General features: G+C 42.8%; 1 protein-coding gene across 3 annotated transcripts in view; it reads right to left on the minus strand.

The window, feature by feature from the left end:
* KDM5B (lysine demethylase 5B) overlaps positions 1 to 24514 on the minus strand; it is a 49623-nt gene that overhangs the window by 14892 nt on the left and 10217 nt on the right. For 2 of the 3 annotated variants that reach the window (XM_034069697.1, XM_034069699.1), the window contains 16 exons: positions 22442 to 22519; positions 21406 to 21528; positions 20401 to 20571; positions 15442 to 15576; positions 14578 to 14671; positions 13304 to 13410; positions 11966 to 12124; positions 11304 to 11423; positions 10648 to 10806; positions 10052 to 10233; positions 7026 to 7188; positions 5908 to 6027; positions 4861 to 5055; positions 4284 to 4465; positions 3557 to 3681; positions 3150 to 3300 (listed from right to left, as the gene is read on the minus strand). In XM_034069697.1, the coding sequence (XP_033925588.1) occupies positions 3150 to 3300; positions 3557 to 3681; positions 4284 to 4465; positions 4861 to 5055; positions 5908 to 6027; positions 7026 to 7188; positions 10052 to 10233; positions 10648 to 10806; positions 11304 to 11423; positions 11966 to 12124; positions 13304 to 13410; positions 14578 to 14671; positions 15442 to 15576; positions 20401 to 20571; positions 21406 to 21528; positions 22442 to 22519 (2264 nt within the window). The remainder of the gene's footprint in view (positions 1 to 3149; positions 3301 to 3556; positions 3682 to 4283; positions 4466 to 4860; positions 5056 to 5907; positions 6028 to 7025; positions 7189 to 10051; positions 10234 to 10647; positions 10807 to 11303; positions 11424 to 11965; positions 12125 to 13303; positions 13411 to 14577; positions 14672 to 15441; positions 15577 to 20400; positions 20572 to 21405; positions 21529 to 22441; positions 22520 to 24514) is intronic. The other variant, XM_034069698.1, reaches the window with a different exon arrangement.

The following is a 24514-nucleotide window of genomic DNA, read 5'->3' on the forward strand; positions in this document are numbered from 1 at the left end:
CATTTTTACCTACAAGCTCTGTAGCAAACGAGTGGCTTAGAAGTGTTAACAAACTGGCTAATATTAAAAGCCTCTCTGAACTCAAGCCAGTATTAACTGGGTCTGAGAACCTTGAGCAGAAAAGGAAAGAAATCTCGTACAATGCTGGCTCCAATTTAACCCACAATATGTCACTGAAACAAAAGAGGAAAGCAAAAGCCCAGCAGGATGTGCCAGCACGACTGCAATGTGAACACGAGGAAATTCTAATTTACCATTTCATGGTAAAAATAGGTGGTTTTGAAGGCTATGCAAGGTCACATTGGGAGGTCCAAAACCCATAGGTCCATAGTAAGCAGAGTAACATGAATTCCAAGCCTCAGGTACAACACAGGCTGGTTTGTGGTTTACAATGGTTTACTGGGCTTTGTAGAAGCTCTGCAGGATCCAGTTTGAAAAGGAAATATTTATGTATTCACACATGTAAAGTGCAAGTCCGACTGTCACACACGTTTTTGATAACCTGAAATTACATGAGCCTAAAAAGCAGTATTCCCAGAAGAGCCCATGCCCATCCAGGGTTATTAATCACAAAGATCTCTAAGCACCAGGTCTCCAAACTCTTGGAGACTAAGCAGCAGAAAAGGTATCATAAGACCTAGAGGAGGAAGGGGATGGAGAGTGGGAACATCCCTCTGTGCTTGCCCTGCTTTTCCCTTCCAGTGCCAGAGAGGAACAAGGGTTACATGGTCCTTGGGATCAATTCAGAGAGCTGGTCACACACCAATCTTCCAAGCAGCAACTGGTGAGACTGCTCATCCCTCCCCACCACAAGAACCAAAGCAAATGGGGAAATACAGCCCGTCCATCTTCAGGTACCACAGAGAAGGTGATGAGCTGGAGTCACAGGATTTACTCCAAGAGAACATCTATCACCTATCCTGGTCTTTTCTCCCCAGGAACTGTTGAGTGTGTTACACAGGAGGAGACCCTTGAGAATCACTGACCACCACAGTTAACAGGGATGACCTTTCCAGTAGAGCCAAGTCTACTGCTCGACTCTTCCAAACTCAGAATCAGAACAAAATGCTTAGTCCCTACAGAAAAGTTTGTCAAAAGCAGGAATCAAATGTTAGGCAGGATCCACAATCCTTCCTAAACCAATACACAGCAGTTGGTGTGATGAAGGTTACCCAAAATCCTGCGGATATGTGAACGTCACCTAGATGAAACTATTTGATATAACATGTATTAAGATTTTAAGCAGATTATTCTTTATGTCTTCTACATGTGCTACAAGCACTCCCCCCTTCAATTGTTTAAGGGGGATAAAAACCATCCATCAATTAACACAGGTTTTTACAACTCTAATTAGGAAGATTTGCAACTGGACTTCTCCTGGAAATACACCATAAAGATCAAAGGAGAAATAGTGAGAGAAAGGCTGAAACCACTTTTGGAGTAAGTAAGAAACACAATCCAAGTACTACCTTCATCCTGGGCAGTGCAGCCCTGAGTGGGTTATTCACCACCGTCTGTAATGCTGAAGGAGCTGGCAAATACAGCTGTGAGAAAGGCTGACACAGTGTCATGGTGACAGAACAGACCTGGTCAAGGAAATGAAGGTAAGAATTGCTCCTGGCTCTTTCCAGACCAAGCAAAGATGGCACGGATACAGAGCAGGAAGGATTCTCGGAAGAGCTCATCTGGCATAGAACAGTTGGGAAGGGCCTGGCTGCTTCTCCAAGTTCATCATCAGGAGGCCTGAGCAAACACCAAGGATGGGAGAACACACACTGCGGATGCCAGAATGGGAAGAGATGCTTCAACACTCAATGAAGGAAGTGATTAGGAGTGGACAAGTCCTTCAATAACAGTGCCATGAATCTCTGGGTCAGGAATTGCCTATCTGGCAGAGGCCGTGCCTGTTGGAATGCTGGATCTTTTATTTCCTGATCTAGTATTTTTATATTGCTGTGACAGAGGGTTCATCCTCTTGTGCTGGCAAGACAGTGAAGGTGAATTTTTTATCAAGTCCTTGCTACAAAGCCTCATTGCAAAGATCACTACGAGGGCTAAGTGCAGCTACAAGAATGAGGTCTAAATAGCAGCTGAATGTTTTACTACTGAAGCCCTTCAAAGTCGGCCTTAAAGTACTGCAAGAACACAGGGAGTGACAAGCTACAGGATGTCTTCTGAGGCAGGCAACATGCAGAAACCACACAGTGCAGTTACACCAGCAAAAGAGCAACTGCTCTGACAAGCACCATGTTGGTCAAAGCAGCAGAAAGAGGTGAAAATCGTCCAGATAGGACAAAAGAGAAAAAGTCTTTTCTCAACTACCTCACACTTTTAAGGTGGTTGGCCCTGAGTAACATTACCCTCCACAGACAGAAACCCAAGACCTTCCAAGAAACCTGCCACAGATGCAGCCATTTTAAGTCTGTGTGAAGCATCTTCAACAGATGATAACCTGTGATCCCCAAGAGAAAGGCTGGTACATCAATACATCAAACTGATGCAACGAGCAGATCTGCCCTCGTCCTTCTGGATCTTCTGACTCCTCTCAACTCATTTCAGACACGGAAACTGCCAGCAACACCAGGCAGCAGAAATCTAGTTCACAAATAATGTATTACCCAAACACTGCTGTACCTTCAAATTCCTTGAGCAAATAACCCATCTATAAAGATTTAACACAAGTGCTGTCAAAGAAAGAGCAAGGATTTCTCAGAGATCTCATACAGTATTCCCAGGAGCAGCAGCTTGGGAATTTAAGACACTATTTTTCCACAAGACAAAGTGTAATGCATACAATGATATATGCACCGCTGACAGATTTCCATCCCCCATGGCACAAAGACAAGTGGACTAGCTCTTTTTGGGTGTTACTTGTCTGGAAACACCACACCAATATTTCCTTTCAGGGTATACTAGAGTGAATTTACTGCCCAACTGTCAAACACAGAGGAGGAAGAGACCAAAAGCTCAGGATGATTAACTTCTTACATGCAGTAAAGGTGAACCCCTCTGAAACAGATGGCTCTCTCGAGAAGACAAAATGATTACTTGCATTTTTAAGTCTACTCAGAACACTGGCATCTATCACTGGCCAGTGACATCTACCTTCAGTGACTCCACTTTGAGCACACACATCCAGAAGCACTTACCTGGTTTGTCTTTTGCCATTGAGAAGCTGCTGTGCAACCGAGGCACATTTGTCTGCATCCTGCGTAACCAGCCTGAGGTGTCGCAGAAGATCATTGTCTGGGAACTTCTTCATTTCTGATTCTTCTATCAAAGCCTTAAAACTGACGAGACCTTTGGGGAAAGATGCCAACTTAATGAAAGTCTCCCTTGGTGATGGATTTTAAATGGTGAAGCTGAGTAACACAACACATTAAATGTATTTCTATTTCAGCTTCAGTTACATTTCGTAGCAAAGAGATTGACAAGCTTCTCACACAGAAGCAGCTTAGCACTGATGTGCCATTTCCTCTGTCACATGAGAGGTGCTAAGGTTCAGCAAGCAGAAACTGGCAAATTCTGTGTTGCAGACAACAGGTAAGATGCTTACTTTTCTTGTTGTTAATTTTTGCCTCCAGAGCTTCATTGACATTGGAAGCCCACTCATTGTATGATTCTGCACGCATCTTCAATGCATTCATCATTGGGTAGAGTTCCTCCAGGGTGTAGCGGTACCTACGAGTAGCACAGAATTCCAACTCTTTAGCAAAAACTGGGGAGAGCAGGAGGGTACAGAGGAGGGACATGAACATGGGTTGGTTCATACAACACAGAAATGGATCTATTCTGCACCTAGAGTGATCCTGTTAAGACTGACATCCACACCATGTTCCTCTTAACGCAAATTCAACATTCCTATTGCGTCAAAACCAATTTCAATATTGCAGTTGAAGCAATTGTGAAGTTGACTTAGGACATGCTACATCCATGCAGGACAAAGATGTGACAAACAACAGCAAAGGAAGTACGACAACAGGAAGCAAAGCTGACAAAAGCAAGAAATGTCACACACAAGGACTGGATATAAGGAATGATGACCTTACTGATGTAATAAAAAAGCAAACTAACTTATCCAGCAATTTTCACCATTATAGAGCAAGAGCAGCTGAATGCTGAAAAGAAAGAGTCTTTGTATTCAAGCACAAAAAAGACATTGTATTTGCAAGGGACAGAGAGAATACTGAGACTAGCACCATTGACAAAACAGAGCAGGCACTAGATTATCAAACACATACAACAAATAACTTAATAACTGTTATTTGCTATGCAAAGCTTACCCTAGTTTATACTTGTAGGTGGGACAAGAACAGAGATCCTCCACATGGTACAAGCATACCAGTAATCCAGGTTTACAGGGACAATAAACAGCAGACATGAAGCAGGTGGTTTTACACTTCAAGCACTGTCGCTCGTCATCAGGAAACAGCTCAAAAGCCACCCTCTCCGAGTCAGTCACTCCCTGCAAAACAGCGTTAAAGACCTCAAAGTCTAATGAAGAGCTAATTATTCCAAGCTGAAACATCAGAAGCTGAAGTTAACAAAGGAATAATGATGTTTAGAAATAAGATATTAAAACCAGGTAGGCACAAATGCAGGTTAGTGAAAAATCAGCTCTTCTGACTGCATTACTGTAAGAACAAATAGTACTTTAAAAAAGAGGCATTCTGAACAATATTGAAGGGCGGATGTTAAAACAAGGTGCATAATAAATGATTCTTTAGTCAAGTGGTCCCCTGAAATCAACAGTGCTCCTCAGGAAGGTACCACACAGCTCTAAACCAGTGACAGCACAGCACAAGTCCCACTGCTCCAACTGTTCTCATTATAGTATCACTTCCTACAACTCAAACTCACCAGTTTATCAACCTTCTCACGCAACCTCTTCTCATCTTCAATCATAATAGCCATGTCTTTCTGAACTGTAGATGCTACCACCACATCAAGAACATCTGCTTTGGAAGCCATTTTACAGATCATCTCATCGTGAGAAAACACACAGTAACGGTTCAGCAGACGGTAATGCTCCACACACTGGCGACCCAATGGCAGCTGCATTGAGAAACAGGAAAGAAATGAAGAGTTTGACTTGAATGTTACATTCAGATACTAAGTTTTGTCCTAGTAACCAAAAACTATCCAAATGGGAGGTTAAGACATATCCTTCTAACACAATATTCTCAATTCAGAATGTAGGACTAAAGAAATCAAGAGCCTGAGCTCTTATAAAGCAGGTCTGCTTACAACCCTCTTACACTGGGCACTGTGGGTGCAAGGGGGCTAGTGCAGGTCATGGGGGGAATGACCTATCCATAGTTAGAGGTAACTAAATCATTAAACTACAGTAGTCTCAGGAAGACTCAAGCTAAAAATACAGAGACTGGGAAAGTGTCAAAGGGCAGAGTACAAACACCTGCTCTATGCTCACCATTCGAGGGATGTCAAGGGCAGGATTTAGGGCATACTGGACCCTATTCTTGAATTATATGGCTGGTTTATGTGCTGCAGCATGAGAAATTGCTGACTCCATGAAGTCCCTAACTAACCCAAGGCAGAGTAAGCAATTCATTATGAGCTGGGCAGGTTACTCATAGCTTTATTTTAGGACTGCCCGACAGCGAATGGCACTCGGGTTACAACGAGGTTATGTGTTACAGTGCAGCATGAAATCCATGGAAGGACAAAAGGAAAACCAAGCTAACCCAAACACAAAACCACAGTCACAATGCAGAAACCTTGCTTCCAGTTTTACTGATCTCCTTGTAAGTGAGGTTTTTTACATCTGAGGTGGGCTACATTTCCAAATAGCTGAGACCATTTTTGGGGGGAGAGGTGTGGAGGGGGTGAATTACAGCTGTGCATCAGGTAAGAACAACTTCATTAACCCCTGGTTTGGGAACCTACCCAATCGACTGTGCAGAAGTTCACAGCTTCAGCAAAATTGAAACCCTGATTGAAGCCACTGTGATAAGCTCTTGGGAAGGTGATCACAAACTCCCCAGCGCACTGATTGGTTCGATAAACCTAGGAGAAAGCAGACAAGCATTAGGTGAAACCTGAACAGAACTGAAGGCTCTGAAGTGAATACGGATGTCCAGCTCCTAGAACTTCTGTAATGATTTTGGATCGTTTTAAACCCAAGAATTACAAATGGCATTTGGTAACTTGTCATATAAAACCCCGGAAAGGAGTTTTGTGCAGCTCTACCCACATCCTAAGCAGGTTTAAGCCACCTGCCTGTGCCTTCTGCACTTTACTCTGTGCACAGCTCCACAGGTGAAGCACAGGAAGGCTCTCCTCAACATGCAGCTGAAGGGGAAGAGAAGTTTGGAACCTACTCAAAAGTCCACACCATTGTAAATCTCCTGGCTTTTGGTGCTGTGCAATCAGCATGAGAGCAGGCAGGGCTTCCTGCACCTTTCAAGTTTGGAGTCTCTCAAAGCATAGCAAACGTGACAAACTTTGCAGCTTTTGCCAGATTTCCCTTTCAGTCCCAAGGTCAGCCAGTCAAAAGCTAATTCAGTTGTAAAGGGACATAATTCCCACAAATAATCTAACATGGAATATGATGGAAACTGATGGAAAATGTTCTTAAACACCTAAGAACTTATCCAGGAAAAATAAAGAGGATGTGGATGACAAATAAAGGAAGAATGGGTTCTGGCCCCTTGCCAGGATCTGCCAAAAAAATCTGGGTCTGATTAACCAGACGTAGGAAGAGCTCCTGCCATTGTTTCAAAAGTCAAGACTAAACTTTGCAGCTGAGGTACCGAAATAGAAATAAACTAAAGGTGGATCTCCAGAGAAGAGTTTGCCAAGCAATTCCAAAAGCAATGATTCCATTGCCCATCTGTTCATCTGTACGGGCACATTATGCTAGACAAGGAAGATACCACACACATGGAAACTACCACACCACCTCTGTAATAAAAGTAGCTTCAATTATCAGCTTTGAAGTAGAATTCAGTGTAAATGGCAGAGGGTTGGGTTTGGGGGAGTAGCACAGGAGTCCAACAACATACAGGCACTCCGTGGGCCATCAAAGTATTCGGGTTCATTATGGTGACAAGTTGGTGCAAGAGATCTGGCTGAGATTCAAATAGCTCTGGAGCAAGCTTCTTCATTACATCCTCCAGCTGTTCAGCTGCATACCCTGGGGCTCCATACCACGTTTTAGGCTCCCCCCTGCAAGATTATTAAAAACAGTTAAATATAAGCAATCTTTAAGTTACATTTTCAGTCTTCTGCTTTAAAACACACCACGTCAAAAGAAGGGGTTATCACCAGGAAGGAACGCAAGGACTATGGACCTTCCTGAACCGTCACCTGTTACACACGTCCCTCCTGCAGACCTAAGATGTAATTGTCTGTTTCTGAGCACATGCTTACAATACTGGGGGGGTGGGGTGCAGGGCATGGGGGGGAAGAGGGAAGACTGAAGAAGTCCTCAGTGAAGTTCTGCTGATTCCAGCACAACTTCAGAACATCAGCTGTTTGACTCAAACAACACCAACTCCCCACTGGATCTAACAACCAAAGCCTGTTCTTTCTGTCTTGTGGATAATTGCCATAAAAGCAACATAAAGTAAGTAGAAATTAAGCTTCCAAGTTATGCAAAAGACATCAAGGAAAAAAATGAATCTGCATCCAGAGCAGGAACAAAGAACTTGCAGTAACAGCTTAACCCAGTGCAAGCCGGTTGAGAAAAGATAAGGTTATGCAGATGTGTTCCAATAGACACTGCTTCAAGTTCAGAACGAAGCTGGCTCGCTCCAGCACAGAGATGAAAGCCCCTTCCTATCCCATATAAAGAACAATGTTAAAAAAGGTATCTATAGAAGAAGGTAACAGACAAATCACTTTATCCCAAGACTCCTGAAGAGTTGGCAGGATAAAGGTGACCCACCAGTATGTTGGTCTGTGATGGGTTCCCCCCACCTCCCCCCATAAATCATGAAGCAATTGGGAAGATTCCAGAAGAAAAGAGTGAAGTATGAATCCAGAAGCATATCCCTCATACCTATGAGCTTATCCCTGTACTCAGACAGCACCTCTGCCATGGTGAAGAGGACAGCTAGTGGGAAGGACTGTGCGAGGGCAGTTACACTGGTAGTATGAGGGTTAGCACAAGTAGAATCATCACTATGCTCTGTTAAATGACTATGCAGCCTTGGACCTGATCATCTTGGAACAACTCCATGAATTCCTGAAGACCAGCCATAGATGTAACCAAAAACTGTCCTGTATCCTCACCCAGTACTGGGTGAATCAAGAATTCTGCTCCTTGGTGAGTATCAGTGCCAAGGAATAGATGGCAGCAGTTATGAACTATGTTAAACTTGGACCAGGATACTGGTACCAGGGGTCTCTGGACTTCACCAAAGCAGGTAACTGAGAAAGACACAATTCTTATGGACATGTTAAGGTGTCAGCTTTAGGAAGGCAGCAAGCTGCAGAATGGATGAGGGTGGCAGTTCTTTCTGCACTGCTACCTGACACATTCCTCCCTCTATAAATACTAGCCATCAGTGATGGTAACTCTGACCAGCACTGACATTTATCTGCAAGCATATTTAGAAGCAAAGATTTGGGTTTTTTCTCCCATTCCCACTTCAAGAACTGACACAGGATTTAAAGTCAATTCAACCCCATGAAAGCTCTGCTGCTGTAGCTTCCTTGGGACCATCTGCTCAAACTACTGTGCAGAATGCAAGCTCCTTCAAGACAAATGGGAACACTGGAGATAGACATTCATCCCTCATGTTTCACAAGATCAGTCCTGCCTTCTGAGGTCTCTTCAGAGTTTAGAGCATTGCCTCTTCAGCAGTAGGTCATTAAGACTGGCCACTCTGGCCAAAACCAGTATTAACACCAACTACACAGTGCTCTCCAATAGGCTAAACCACACAGACTTAAACCTCGAAGTTGAAGGGAAATACAGAAGAACATTAAAGGTAAATGTAAAAATGTAAATGTAAAAATGCAAATGCAAAGACCATGTCAAGGATTTTCATGCTGGAGAAGCCACGCATTAAAAGCAGGTAGGACAACTTTCACATGTGTCTGGGACTGCATGTACATGTCTGCACATACATGCACTGCCACATCTTTCTGGCCTTGACTGGAAACACTAAATGCAATATGGGACAAATGATGAGGGCCATAACGCCATTCTAGCAATAGTGAGGGAAGCTCACCTAGGAGTAGTGCAGTTTCTACTGCAAAGAACCTCCTCTCCTGCCCAGATTTAGCCTGACTGAAGACCCAAATGAAAAAACAAGAGGGAAAAAATGACGAAAAGAAGATCATATTTACAATGTAAACCTGGTCACTCATTTATTTAGTTTCACTCAATCATTGTATCAACTACTGAGAAAGCAACTGAAGTCACTGACTACCTGGACTGGGCTACAGCAGCAGCTACTTCAGGAAGCAGCAATTGAACAACTGACCAAAAAGATGATCTACTGAATAGCAGCTGGGACATGGTTTTGCTATTCTGCTGGAATATTTATGTGAATAAGGAAAGGGAAGGAGCTTTGAGAGGCTTCAGGAGTAACACAAATAATTCAAACTCCAGAGAAGCTGCAAGGTGAAAAGTTGAAACAGCTCAATCTACTTAGAATATCAAAGAGATGGCAAAGATCTGTCCTGATTAGAGCTGACAAGTGTTCGCTTGATGACAGGGTTTATGAGAGAATGATCTATTGAACACACACAAAATATGCAGGGTCCTAGGACTGTTAAAGCTAGATGATTAAAACAAAAGTTGTACATTGAGCATAATAAAACATTTGATGGAGTAACTGCTGCATCTCTCATGGATTTTAAACTGGGAATGGATGTCTCTTTCCAAAACATGACCTGTTATCCAAAAGCAAATCAATGCAGGAATCGCACTGTGTCAAATTGAACCCTGCTGCTATAGAACTGCAAGAGTTATTCTGACCTGAACAATGTGAATCTGGATTTAGTGCACTAATTAAAAAGGGGAAGGGGGAATGAAAGGGAGATTGCTTCTCAGGCTGACTTCATTCCTCAAACTCACCAATGAAGATAGTTAATCGAATAGCTCCAGTGGTCTTCTATATGCCAACAAAATGAAGAAAAGCACATTCCTACATAGAGCCAGGGTAATTTCATTCCACATATGTCTGCAGTGATGTGAGCAAGAACAGACTGCTCCATCACAGGCATGTTGTTTAAATTCCAGCCACTATCAAGGTATTCCTGAAAATTGAACAGAACAGTCACAGGTTTATACCACATGAAGTAAAAAACCCAAGAATTTAAAACTGGAAAAGCATCTTTCCCAACTGAAAAATGTCAGAAACACGTCAAAGAACAAGCCCTCCATTGTCTTTGGTCCTTTCACAAGCCTTATCTGACCACCTTTGTTAAAATGCTTTGTTAAAATGAGACTTCTTAAAGTTTGGAAGTCATTAACTTTGAGGATAAATCTGTGCTTTTAATGCCTGATCACAGCACATTTTATTTATTCAAAACTCTGATATAATTCTCCTCTTCAAATATTGTGCCATATACATAAAACAAACACTTTGCAACCCAGTTCTTTCAACCGGAGAGACCTGTTCAACAAAGAACTGTAATACAAATGGACACAATGAACTAATGAAGACCTACCTCTTCTTCTGGTCTAACTTTAAATTTCCCACCCCTGACTGGGAAGCCACTGCCAAATTCCTTTGAAGCAATATCAGCTCCATATTCTACTGTCACATCCTCTTCAATGGTACTAACAAGTCTCCAGAACTCTTTTTCAACCAGCTCAGTGGGGACCATCTAGATACAAGAAGAATAAAAACAAGGAGCATATCCTGAGGATTCAGTATATAAGGAGCACATGAATCAAAGCTGTCTCAGGGAAGAACCACCATTAGTTTGAAGCATTTCACCAGTTCAGAACCATTTCAACAACAGAAAAGAAAATGCAGCAGCACTTTATTACTCTTTATTTTAAGGTGGAACCTTGGTGGTTCAATCAAGGACACGCTGCTGCTGTGTTCCTGCAGGAATGGGTGACAAAGAGCATCCTCTTCCTTAGAGACACTTCAAAAGTGGAACCCCCACCCCAAACCAAAACATCAACCAATCAACCCAGCACCCAGTCCAACAAGATACCGTGACACCAGCAAGAACATGGACTCACTGACGTAAATGAGGACCTGTGATTTCACCCCATTCAAAGGCAGAATTCCTGCCTCCCCCTCAAAGTTATGTACTTTAACTAAGCACAAACACCCAAATCTATAGCATAGCATCAGGATAAATGAACATACATGGACTGGCATGTTAAAGTAGTCTGACTTGAATGCATCTGCCATTTCTCCAAACGTGCGAAGCGTATAGTCTCTTGCTGCTTGTTCAAAACCAAATGCCTCTTGAGGCTTATTACACTCCTGCAATTGAAGAGATCATCATTTCTGTGATGCATGAATAAGACAATCTGTGCTCAGATTTTACACAAGCAAGTTACTATTACAGCATCTGGTAAGAAGGCAGGACCCCTGACTGACATAAATGATGGTCTCAAAGCTCACTGAGTCAGAAGCAGAAACTACTCTGCTTAATTCACCAAATCACAGTATTTCTTTATTGATAAATCTGCATTAACATCAGTGAAATCGAATTTCTCCTTCCTCTAGCAGAGCTAAGCAATAAGAAGACCTCCATGCTGATGCACCCAGTGAGACTCAATTCTAAGTACAGAGGAAAGATACCCATTAAAACCCAATGTAGTCGTTAAAGGCACATCAGCTTTTGGTTTCCAGCTTTCCAATTTGAAGCATGCCCCATCTTCATTTTACTTTTACTCTTTATCACACTGTTTGCACAACCTGAAATAATAATAAACTGTATTTTCAATCCCCAGGACTGAGTTTAAAAACACTTCAAAAGAAGAAACAGCCTTTGTCCTGACTGCTATGGTTTGTTGGATTACCTGAGCCAAACACTGGGGACACCTCCAGTCCCCTTTGGGAACATCATGAAGGGGTGGAATTAAACAGAAAGTATGGTAACTGTCATCACAGCCGTCGCACAACAGGAGACGGTCCTCATCGTTACCACTGCCACATAAGAGACATACATACAAATCCACCTGTAACAAAAAAAATGCCAGAGTGGGAATTGGAACACTTCAGGTAACTTCAGGTGAAAGAGCAGGTTGGTAACTCAGTCACCTGGTAAAGTTTAGTTTTGCTTTCTCTCTGAAATGGAAATGAGACAAGGAAACCCAAAACACATATGTCAAAGTTTAACTACTCCCCCCGCTCTGTACTTTAAGGAAGGACCACAAGAGTTCCAAACTCTTCCATATATTGTTTTCCAAGCGACTGGAGACCTGATTCAGTGGCCAGCCTACTTTGAATCAGCCGTGCTGACTGGTGGGCATAACACCAGTTGGTTGCTCACAAACCCTTTTTCTTCTTGCTCTCACTTGCAGCATGTGTGCACAGCCTTCCAGTACCTGAAGGGAGCCTATAAGGATGCTGGGGAGGGACTTTTCATTAGAACTGTAGTGACAGGACAAAGAGTGATGGGTTCAAAATGAAACAGGGGAAGTTTAGATTGGACCTAAGGAGGAAGTTCTTTACTGTAAGGGTGCTGAGGCACTGGAATGGGTTGCCCAGGGAAGCTGGTTTAGGGTGAGGTGCCCCTGCTCATGGCAGGGGTGTTGGAACAGGATGATCTTAAGGTCTTTTCCAACCCTAACTATTCTATGATTCGATGATTCTATGTTTCATCCTTCTCTAAGACCAACTGTTGGGAGCCTCAGAAGATAACATGTTCCTCTTGATGGCAGCATCCCTCTTTTCCCCCCAGAGATACTAGCCAAGACCTTCATTTTCATTTGAAAGGCACCAGCTTCCTAGCAGAGCTACATGCTTTTGGGCTGATAAAGAAGGGTGGTGGAGGTTTCACACAGCAGCTACCAAGCCCCAAGGAAAAGGAGCAGGTTGGCAACGGGCAGAGAAATCAGCTCATAAGAAACCATTTCTATTTGGATTCTTCATTGAAAATGCTTATTTTAACACTGTACCTTGGAGACAGAAAACAAGTTACTTTAGTTATAGTGAAACTTAACTAGCCTGTTAAGCTTCAGCACGAAGCTTTATGAGTACATATGTTCTGCCAGGCACAGATACTGCTTTGTTTACAATCACGGGGTTACATGAACAATACAAGAGTCTTTATTGCCATAAAAAGGCCACATTTAACTATATGCCCAGGAGAAACCCAGGAACACCCATAACCAACAGGAAGCAGCAGTACTCACAGCATTAGTGGGCTTTTTAGACCGGACTTTGGATTTGTCTTTCTCTGGCTCCCCAGCATGCTCTCTCTTCTCAGGCAGCTTCACTGCGCTGTGCGTTTCCTTTTCTGCTGCAGCAGAAAACCACCGACCAGTGAGGGGATTACAAAATGGTTTAGTGCTCAGAATACTTGTTACTATCACTTTCAGACTGCATCACTCCTAGTAATTTGGTAAATTCCTTGTTATCCCATACACACACTTGTTTCAGTTAGCTTAAGATTTGAACACCTGCAACTATCAGAAACATCAAGCATACCCCCATGAGCAAGCAATGACTATCACAGCCCACATTCTCCAAGTGGGTATTTTAAATCCTATTTAGATTATGAGCATCTTCATAAGCTAAGATTTTGTTTCCATGTGGTGGTAACAAATGCAGCTCAATCACTCCATCAATTTTACAGCAGCATGTCACATGGAGGCACGAAACAACACAACAGCTTCCTACGACGACCTTCACACTTCAGTTTCTTGTACCACTTCTGCATTTCTTGGAGTCTGAGAGCTAACACAGTTATTAAAGAGAAGAAAGTCTACATCCTTCAGACATTTAGGCATTAAAAAGCTGTCCGGAGCCTTTTCCTTCTACTCTTCAGGAGGAAAAAAAAGACCAAAATCTACACAAATTCTTGGGGGAAGAAACTCTTTTGAATGCACAAAGAGACTGAGAAGCTGCTTTGTTCACTTCAGTTAGCAGTACTTGTACACGGTCCCTGTATTTGCCTTCCCAAATTAGCTCTCACCAAGCTCATTCTTTTGTTTGATGGCATTAAACATTTCTTCTCAATCTGAAATTATTATTTCTTAAGGACACAACAGACTCAGGACTATTGATAGAAGGAATTTAAAACAATCCTATTATGGGAACTTGATGATGAAGCTCCCAATCCTCTTGGATACTGAAGCTCACACGATCCTTTGCATTCGTGAGTTTCATTTCCTGATTTCAATTTCTTTCCTAAAACTATGTGAAATCTGATACAGACTTAAAAGAGTTTCCTTTCCTTAAAGCCAGTGGATTGATGCTGGGTATTGAAAATACAGAACAGAAACGTGGCTCAAGTCTCACTGCTGATTGCTCCCCAGGAGACACTGAGGTTCAGAAACCAAGGAGAAATTGTTGTTTCAACTGAGTATCTTTGAATTGTTCCAACTTCTGCATTTAACTCTGGCCTTGAACCGTTTGTAGAAAGGATCAGAAATTGCAACCCCATTTTGTGTCAGTCCCCACTCACCGTTTTCACACTTGGGAGGTGCACATCCCATTCTCCGTCTCAGATTGTGAGTTCTGGCTTCTGGAGGGTCAGACTCACTTTTAATATTGGTTGCCTTAAAGAAAACCGAAACAAAATGATCAGTCATGAAGACAGAACACTTTGGTTTTAGGCTTGTCTTTGGGAAAAGGTTCACTCCCATCCATCCCACTGCTGCCTGCCCCAGTGTAGACCCATGCTCCTGGAACATCCTGGTGGGCAGCGCTGCAGGAACACTGCGTACCCAAGAGATCCAACCTGTGCTCACCCCCTCCTGCCCACTCTGGTAAATGCCAAGAGAAGGCTGCAGAGGTTGAGAACAAGCTCATGTGAGACATAAAGCACTTCACTGAGGTACAAGGGAGGTCTGAAAACTTGTAACCTGACTTGTTCTAGGGAAAAGCCAGGCAGGTGGAAGTCAGACGATACCACATTTGTAGTGTGATTTCAGCAAAGGAGCTTTGGGCTTTCACAGATTTTGACTCTTAAGAAGCAGAACATCCTCCAGCCTAAGCAGGGCACTCAGTGGATTGTGGAGATTTCAACACAGAATCATGTTTTCCAATTCTTGTATTTCTTCCCTGAAGTTTTGAGACTCTGGGAGAACAACTCCCAAACCCCTCAGCATAAAGATGTTTCTCCAACATAGTATTTTTTAAGCCTGATTTCTTAAGGAAATGAGGTCATGCAACCACTACCTTGCTACTCACACCATCAGCCGCTCCCTGAACTTCAAATAACAGGACTTGTTGGCCCAGCTTTCAAAGCGTGACTTCCACCACTGCATTGTGGCTGCAAGCTCGGTGACCACAGAGCACTTGCCCCTACAAAGACAGATTCCCTCACCTCTGCTCTCAGGCGCTTTGCTCGACGAGCAGGAGGACAGGTTTCCGATGGCTGAACAGACTGTCTCTGAGGGATATCGTGGGGCTTATACTCCTTGTCCTTTGTGTCACTGGTGAGATCTGGTTTTTGCAAGCACTGAAGAGAGACAATTTGATTACTTCATTTCTGCCTCCACCTCTCATCCAGACTTTGTGCAGAACAATTTCCTGGCTAATGTGAAAGAATGCGGACAGGGCTTCCAGAATTACTGTGCTGAGTTAATAGAAACAGTATTTATGACAATTGTAACATGACCAATTTGAGTAAGTCACAAAATCGCTTTTCTCTGCCCTTTAACTCATTGCAGTAACCATAATAAAGGATCTTAAATAGAGCTGAAGTCATCCTTTAAGTGTTATGAGCACCAAACACCTCTCCATGGGAATACTAACACCGATTCTTCTAGTAGATGGTGCTTTTGGAGACTGTATCAACAGCACACTGGAAGCTGCTGTACTGTCCTCAGGTTGCATTACTGCCATGCTAACATACACAGCAATATAAAAGTAAATTACAGCCCATCATACATCCAAGTCTTCAAGGAATACAGTTTGTCTGAAGAACACTGCATTCTTTATATGTTTTGGAGAGGACAACTGTGCTGCATGAATTAAGGACAGAAGGAGAGAAAGATGCAAGAACAGTTTTAGTTCTTGTAAGTTGCTGAATGAACACAGAATCACAGAAGCTCCCAAGTTGGAATACATTAAGTTGCTGTAAACTGTACATACATTTGGCAAGAAAAATAACAATTAATGACAATTGCAAGTTTGACAAAGCCACACACCAGAGTAACAGCAGACAAAATACAACAGATTAATGAGCAAACAACAAATCCTAAAGGAAGAAAAAGGCTTATGTTGTTAGGAAGTATTTCACATGAGCTGCTGGATCCACATGGCCCCGGTTCTGTTAATCCGTTCCCATCACAAGCACTTTCTCAGCAGCAGTAGGACTAATGCAGACAGCACAGGAATCAGGCTTTCCGAAACAAATGAGATCAGAAGGGGCAATGGAAAAGGAGAAAGTGGTGTTTCAGAAGACAAGTTCGTGCTGAAAGGAATACCGATTTACCAGAACAGGAAGTATTGGTCAAGGATCGGGGGTATCATTAACTGTCACCCACAGCCAGTCCACAACACTGCTCTAAGAAACCTCCAGAAAACAGGAAAACCATGAGAGCACTAAAGCAAGCAGCATTAATGCTCCCCAGAACATTGCCACGTTTCATGACTCCTATAAAAACTGGTTCCTTGAATCCTGTTCTCATATGGAACAGATTTTTCCACTTCAAGTTTCGACTTCTGATAGCAGAGGACACAAGAGCCTTGAACGCAAATATCTACAAAGCTTTTCCTAAACAAAAGGATAATGAAACCTTGAAAGAGAAACCAACAAATCGTGGAACTTGCCTCTCTGCACTGGTGGCCAAGGGGAAGAAAAGAACCCCCCATGAAAAACAGCTCTGAAGACATTTCCTAAACATTGAGGTTTCAACAACTGTTTAAGCAGAAACATCCGCAGTGCCTCAGTAAGCCAAAGGCAAAGCAGTAACACAAAATAGATGTGAATTAAGGTCTTCAGCTGTACCTAAGAACTAGAAATGTGACTCCTATCTGAAGGATGGGAATTCCCCTCAACCTATTTTATTCCCAGGCTGACTTGATCGACTGCATGCAGTGTCTTTAAGCAAGGACACTATATGCCATTTCTTCAGTCCTTTCCTCTCCTACCCAGCAAAGCCTTTCTGGTAAGGTTCAGCCTCCATCAGTAATTTCCCATAAGCTCATCCTACACACTATCACCTAGCCTGTGATCAGGATCTCATTGTATTCTGAGAAGATGGCTCCACATATAATCCTCAGACTCCAAGTGGTGGCAGAGAGCAAATTCAAATCCCATCATCTCAAAGCATTAAGGAGCAGCTCCTTCAGCAGGCAGGCAAAGGACACAGTGGGAATGTTCACAAGGCCTCCAGGGTGTCAAGAAGATGAGGGAGAAAACAAAAAGTTGGGATACAATTCATCTCCTCCAGATTTAGGTGGTAATTTAAGAAGCTCATCCCTCAGGCTGCCTGTACTTGCAGGCTATAACCCCAGCTACGTATTCATTTGAGTGTAAGAACCACCCAACTCCAGAGGTCCTTATTTTTCTCCAGTAAAAACAAAGGATCCTAGAAAACCATCTCACAAAAGGTCTTTGTTAGAGGCATACACATATAAACCTTTGGACTTACGAATCCCACTCAGGATATTAAAGCCTTTGTTTGGAAGAGACCAGACCCAAAATTATTAATCCAGTTGTATTCACTGAAAGCCACACCATCACCAGACCATCTCCAGCCTCCTCAAACTGCAGCTGTATTTTAAGTCATGCAACTATCTGGGCAATGCATCCCAGAAGATGCACTGACAGAAGATTCTGGACACCTCCATCCATGTAGGGGGGTATTTACCTCTCTGGGAACACAGCATGACTCCCTTATCATACTGATGGTTACTATGGCTCATAAAGCGAGGTACAGAGAGTAAGAGCCAGTACCTCAGCAGCTTTACTGTAACTGCTCTGGAGACAAACACCCAAGACCTGCCTAGCCCAGTGTGTCTCAAGATAAGAATAAGATAAATAAATCCCTTTGGAGAGCTACTTTGGGTATTAAACTGGCTGATTTAAGGGATTTTTGCTGTCTGAACAAGAGCTTAATAAAAACATGCTATTTGTTCACCTCTCCATAGCTCCAGCCAGATTCATTATTTGAGTATGGACGCAGAAGTATCTCCAGCTGGGATATCTGTCAAAGGAACTCCTGAAGCTAGTTTAACACAGAATCACGTATTTAAACCACACATAAACAATTAATGCTATACACAGATCTGGATGAGATTTAAGTTATGGAAATCACTGTGTATTTTCAGCTTCTGCAGAAGGAAGTCAATGGATATTCCAAGCACTACCAGCTAAAAAGTTAATAATAATTAAAAGTAATCAGTGAGTGGCCTTTCCAGATGCTCATCCTGCCTGCATGAAGAGCTTCTCTCACAAGACTTGTTGAACTCCTGCAAGAAGGAAGCACACACCTCAGCCTGACAGCTGTCAAATGGAATAACTCCATCTCCTCCAAAACTCAGAATCACAGCCGCTCGGATTCCCAGGCAAGCGCTGAGCAGACACACAATGAAACGGACACCTACACAAGAAGCATCTGGGAAAGCACCACTTCCAGAGAACACATGGAGGAAAGCCAAAGAAGAGTCTCAGCTGACATTCTTCCTCCAAAAAAAAGCCTGTATTGCAAAACAAACTCAGCTGGAAGACAACATTGTCAGGAAGGAAGTCAAGCCTCAGAGTGAAAAGTGAGCTGAAGCCAACAGATTTCTGTGGATTCTCTCAGTTCAAGGAAAACCCACATCTCAGCCACGTATAGGAGGGGAATATTTTAACAGCTCTGGGGGAGGTTAGGGGAGGTGTTTGGAAAAGGAAGTTAACCTCACCTACATCTCCAGAACTGCACCCACCAGGCATCAGTCTGCAACAAATGTGATGTGCCCTTTGCAAGAGAGCGCTCGGGAAGTGAAATGGAAAAGGAAGCATGATCTCTTTTGAGAAGAGTTTCCCTCTTCTAAGAGGTTCTGCTACTGAGAAAACCATGAATGAAAGGATCAGCTGGGTGACAGAGCGTGTTCCCTCTTCTGCAGCTTGTAATTAGATCTTCCCCTGTGCAACTGCACCTCAAAAATACGAAAGCAAAGCTCATTCCTTTTGAAGCTGCTGTGTTTGGGGACAACAGAAAAGAGAATCAGAAGTTTCCAGACCTAATAAAACCACGAGGTTATCTTTCCATTGCTAAACACGAATGTGTCTGAGGCACGGCAAAATGTTTTTGATACAGCACTTGCCCCAGCACAAAGCTTTATATTCAATTGCATTCTGTTCTTATCTGTCATTTAATACTCAAACCTACCACAGTTCAATTATTTCTTCCGAAGGGTCTGCAGAATCTCAGTGTTTCACTGAAGAGTCATCAGCACTAGCTAAGCAAAAAGCCTTCAATGCCAGCCTTTCCTGATGTATGTCAAGAAGCTCCCCTATTTTGGTAGTTTTATGTAAAAGGCCAGTGTTGACTTCTGCAGACAGAGACATACTTGTAACAGGATTAGGGCTTTTATTGCTTAAAAAAGGTCAACACTCTGCTTGAAAGATCACCATGGAAAGACCGCTTCAAATAAAACTGGATGTTGGTAACTGCAGCCTATTTTGGTTTTCTGAATAAATGGCTACTGCTCTAAAAGAAAAGCCTTATTCTTCATTAGAGATTATGTTGCTTCCACTCTCAACCAACCCTGTTTTAATGGTCCAATCTAAGCAGAATGGGTGAAGATTTAAGCTTGACAAAAAAGTCCCAAGCCATCCTGTTAACTCCACTGCAATATCCATGAAGCATTCTTGAATGTGGACATCCTTAGTGAAAGCAAAATGAGTTACTGCCTCAGAACTGCCATAGTTTGATGTAGTTCCCCAGTCACTCTATGCGCAAGTGATCCAGACTCACAGCACTCTTGTTCTATCAGACATGGACCTATAATGACCTCTGAATACAGCAGTATTTTGCATTCCACAAAGCCACACTAAAAGGAAATCCTAACAGGAAGTCTGAAAGTTCATTATCATGAGGCTTCTGTGAACTGGAGAGAGAAAACACAAAAAGACAGCACTCAAAGCAGTGAGGCAGAAGTTAGTTTTTGGATGACAAGTTTGCCCATGGCTTTCTGAACTGCCTCCATCACCACCACAGACGGCATCTTGTCCCCTGCATGCCATAACACATAAAATGCAGGCTTCAGAAATGTGCCATCAATTAAAAGAACAGAACAGACTGGCTGCTAAATGAACGTGACTTCAGTTAGCTTCAGTATAGCTTACCAGTAGGCTTGCTCCAGACTGGAATAAGTTGTAAGGATAGAGAATGCGCTCGTAATGCGCACGGATGTGCGAGCCCACGGCTTTGCCAGGGGCAAATCCCATCCTAGTGGCTATTTTGGTCCATTTTCTCTCCTTGCAAACGACATCAAATCCTCCTTCTTCTGCAACCAGCTAAAAAGTGAAACACAAAAAGGTCCTGTAGTTAGTACTAAAGCTCTCAGTGGTTAAGGGAAGCACTGCTTGTGTAGAAGCAAGACACCACCACAACTGCTGCTTTAAATCAGAGTGGACAGATGAAAAGAAAAGAGCCAAACCCAAACGATACATTTCAAAGCTGTAACTGGAACATTTCACATAGAACCTATCCTTATCACTTTGCAATTACTTTGTAAACAAGTCAGCACCTGTACTACATGACCGAACAGTAATTCAGCCTCCTTGTGAGAATTACTCTGGCTGCAATTTGTCTCCTTTGTATTCCTCCATGATTTGCTAGCACAATTCAATCACTTCTTCTCACTGGAACAAGTATTCCATTCTATAGAATAGGCTCAAAAGCAACCACATAAAATCTATGCTAAACGTAACCCTGGGGTCAGCGAACCGAAGCCCTTACTATCAGAACACATAAACTTCTCCAGAAGCTTAACAAGCTTCAGCCTAAAAGTAATTGGGGTTTTTCTCCTATGTTTCTAGTGGAAAACGTTTTTCCTCACTGCTGTCATTGTTCAGAAGCTTTCTCCAGTTAAGCCTAAGCTTATACTTGACCGGTTTGTATCCAAGTTAGTTCTAAAGAAGACCTGGAAATTTCATTTGACCTCCTAGCTTACAAGATGATTTATATTTGTTATGATTTTGTCACATTAGCTATGTTAGGTTAATAAAATACTTTTATTCAGATTAGATATACCCCAAAATCTCCCTTGAACAACTGTGATACCATGCCAGAAACTGAGATAACACAAGATCTTTTTAGGACAAGTTTCTCCCTTGTAACACTCTTACCCTATTAAGCTGAAATAAATCCAAGATCTTCCTCTCCACATGTGGAATTTTCAGCGTACATCCTTGGAGCTCCCAAAACTTGGCAATCTGGTCCAGAAAATTCAGCTTTACACGAGTTTGGGCCTGAAAAAGCAACAAGCAAACAATCAAATGATCTGCACGCTACAGGCAGATGAAGCTTCTGTATCCCGGGGTTTGTAATGCTGCAGCCTCAGCTGCCTGCCTGACTTTTCCCTCTGCAATGGCATTTGGTATTTTCCCCCCCGTTACATGCAGGAAAAAAGAACTGAAACCCATACAAACACCACCAGCCCTTCCCCAGGACACTCTCTGTTAATTCCTACTGCATTTAGAAAAGTGCTTTCTGAGGACAAGCAATGCATTATTACTGCTAAAAACCATCTCAAGGAGCTGCATTGCTAGGATTATACTTACTAATAAATGTTTATCACAATTTATGACAATTTGACTTTTAAGAAACCAAATATAAAGCAGTATTTATTGCTTATGATGAGAAAAATCAGGGAAGCAAGGAGTCCTCATCATTCTGCTTGTACCAGTGGTGAGCTAACCAGGACTCCTCGCTGCTCCCTTCTTCTAGGCTGAATTCATGACAGCAGTGAATGAATGTGCTTGCGAACAGCAAATTTCCACCAACTGAATCCAGATTTTGCAATTGTTTCTTCCAAATGGCTTGTTATTTTTAAAGCACTTTAAGTGTTTCATCTCTTCTACAAGATGCTGTGCATGTGCAAAATGCAGACGCAAATCTATGGTGTTTGAGAATGTGAGTTTAACCTCTTATAAGCACCTCTGTGTGGAAAAGGCCTAAATTATGTTCCTTTAATGAGCACTAACTTGACTTGTTATGCTTGGTATGTTTTTAACTAGGCTCTGAAACAGATGAATTTCTCTGCTAATTAAAAACTGACGTTCAGAGGTCCCAAGTGCTGCCAGCTCAAGTCAAACACAGCTCACTTGCAAAACAATACTTCAACATTGTGGAGCAGAAGTGATGTTCAGCTTTCCAGTTTACCTCCAGTTCATTCAGCCTCTGGATCCTTGGGGTAAAGTGAAGCTTATCGACGTCACATGCAAATGGTGGCTGCCAGTCCTGCGAAAAACAGAAGAGCTTCATCAAAAGACAAGGAAAATGAAGGGAACTTCTCTACGTGTCAGTCGAAAACCAGGTGAGCCCAAAGCCTGGGAGAGGTCTCCATGGCTCCCAAACCCCCATGCACACGGCAGGAGCCCAGCACAGCTGCAATCACCTCCCTGGAGGCGAGGGCTGCACCCAACCTGTCAGGTATCACACTGCACCGTGGGGAGATCTGCTTCTGCTTCCCAGTTACTTCATGTCCAACAAGCCTGAACTCCCTGGGAAGTGCTGCTGCTGAGCAGGTCCAACCCACCCAGCAGGAGGAATAAACCCACTCTGAGATGAGACATCACTTACATGAGTACATTTGGTATTGGCACCACGCAAAGCACGGAACAAAGTCAAGTTTCATAACCCATAATCCTGCCTCAATCAGGAAGATGAACATCTGATAGCAGAGACTTGTAAGTGAAGGACAGACGCAGCAGTTTGTGTTCTTAAGTGCTGGTCTCCAAAACAAACAGCAGCTGTACTAAAAAGAGGGGGAAAAAAGCTGCTTCTTTTAATTCCTTGTCTGCAAACATTCCCAACAGCTGGAATATGGCCAATTACCAAGAGATGATGACTTCTTTGACAGACTACCTGCAATTGGCAGTGTTATTTATAAATACAACTCTAAAGCAATTTTATCTTTCAGATCTCTGACATCTCTTGGATGCCGTTGGTTTGGCAATACACAGCTTCACTAAAGCAAATGAGATTTGATTTGAACTTGACAGTAATTTATTATCTATAAAACTATCTTATTATCACTAATTAGAGAATGAAGATGATGCACGAGAGCTACTGACAGCAGAGGAAGACGAGAGCTGTCTACCAGGAAAAGGAAGATGTTTCCTCAACACTGGCAGACAACAGCAACTGAAGTAGGACCAGCAGCATTAAGCAGAAGATTTGTTGGTTTAGCAAATGTATTTAATAGAAAAACTAGTGTCAAATACAAACATAGAGGATTTGCAAAGCAATTCTCTCACTGCAACCATTCAGGCTCAGTTCTGTATTATGACAACGTCACCCTGCCACCAGAGCAGAAGCAGGTACGTTCACAACTACACAAGAGGGAAGCAAGAGTCACTGAGAGCAAAGCAGAACGCCAACCTGCATGTTTTATCAAACGTACATTGACTAATCCAGACCTCTGCATTAGTAATATGGGAGTTTTCTGAGCATACAAAGCATTTTCAGCACATCAAAAGTTAGCAAGGCCAGGCTGAAGTTCAAAGATGGGAATCAGATGACAATCTAACAGGAGTCAGGATGACAAGGGACGCTCAGTCCTCAACCAGTGGGGCTTGCTTCTCAACCATTCTTGTTCTTTTAACCACAACACAAAGACCGGTGTCCAACTGAATGATGTTCCTAAACTAGATAAAATCAACCCTTCTTTTACTGACTATCTTGTTTGCCAGAACACCAAATGCAATGAAAACAGCAAGTCTGATGAAGAACAGGTCTGGCACTCCTTTCTAACATCCTGCTATCTGCTGAATCATTTGAGACCCCAAACTGAGATGAGAAACATGACTGGGAGCACTTATGACCCAACTTGAAGCGTTGCACTCCAATGCAACAAATGGAGCTTCCGAGCCGAACCAAATAGTTCCATCATTAGTCAAAACTCTGGAGTTTGCTCTGTGTAAAGAAACAGACAGAAGACAGGCAACCAAAGCAGGAGAGGACAGACAGTAGGAATGACAAACAGTACCCTTGGGACATGCTGGTGACAACAGTAAATTGCCAAAGGGCAAACTGCAAGATCCTAAATGCTTTGCTTAGGCTGAGACAGTAAATGAAAGCCAAGAGGCATATGCTGACTGACTGCTTAGCTGAGTAGTAAGCCAAGGATGTTTCCAGCAGATGCCAAGTCTCCAGGCAGACCATGCACTACCCTACACCAGGATCCTGTAGTCAGGACCTGCAGAGGATGAGAAGCAGGAATAAGGAGGAGCA

The sequence above is a fragment of the Melopsittacus undulatus genome, chromosome 16, assembly GCF_012275295.1.
Source record: "Melopsittacus undulatus isolate bMelUnd1 chromosome 16, bMelUnd1.mat.Z, whole genome shotgun sequence".
Classification (NCBI taxonomy): domain Eukaryota; kingdom Metazoa; phylum Chordata; class Aves; order Psittaciformes; family Psittaculidae; genus Melopsittacus; species Melopsittacus undulatus.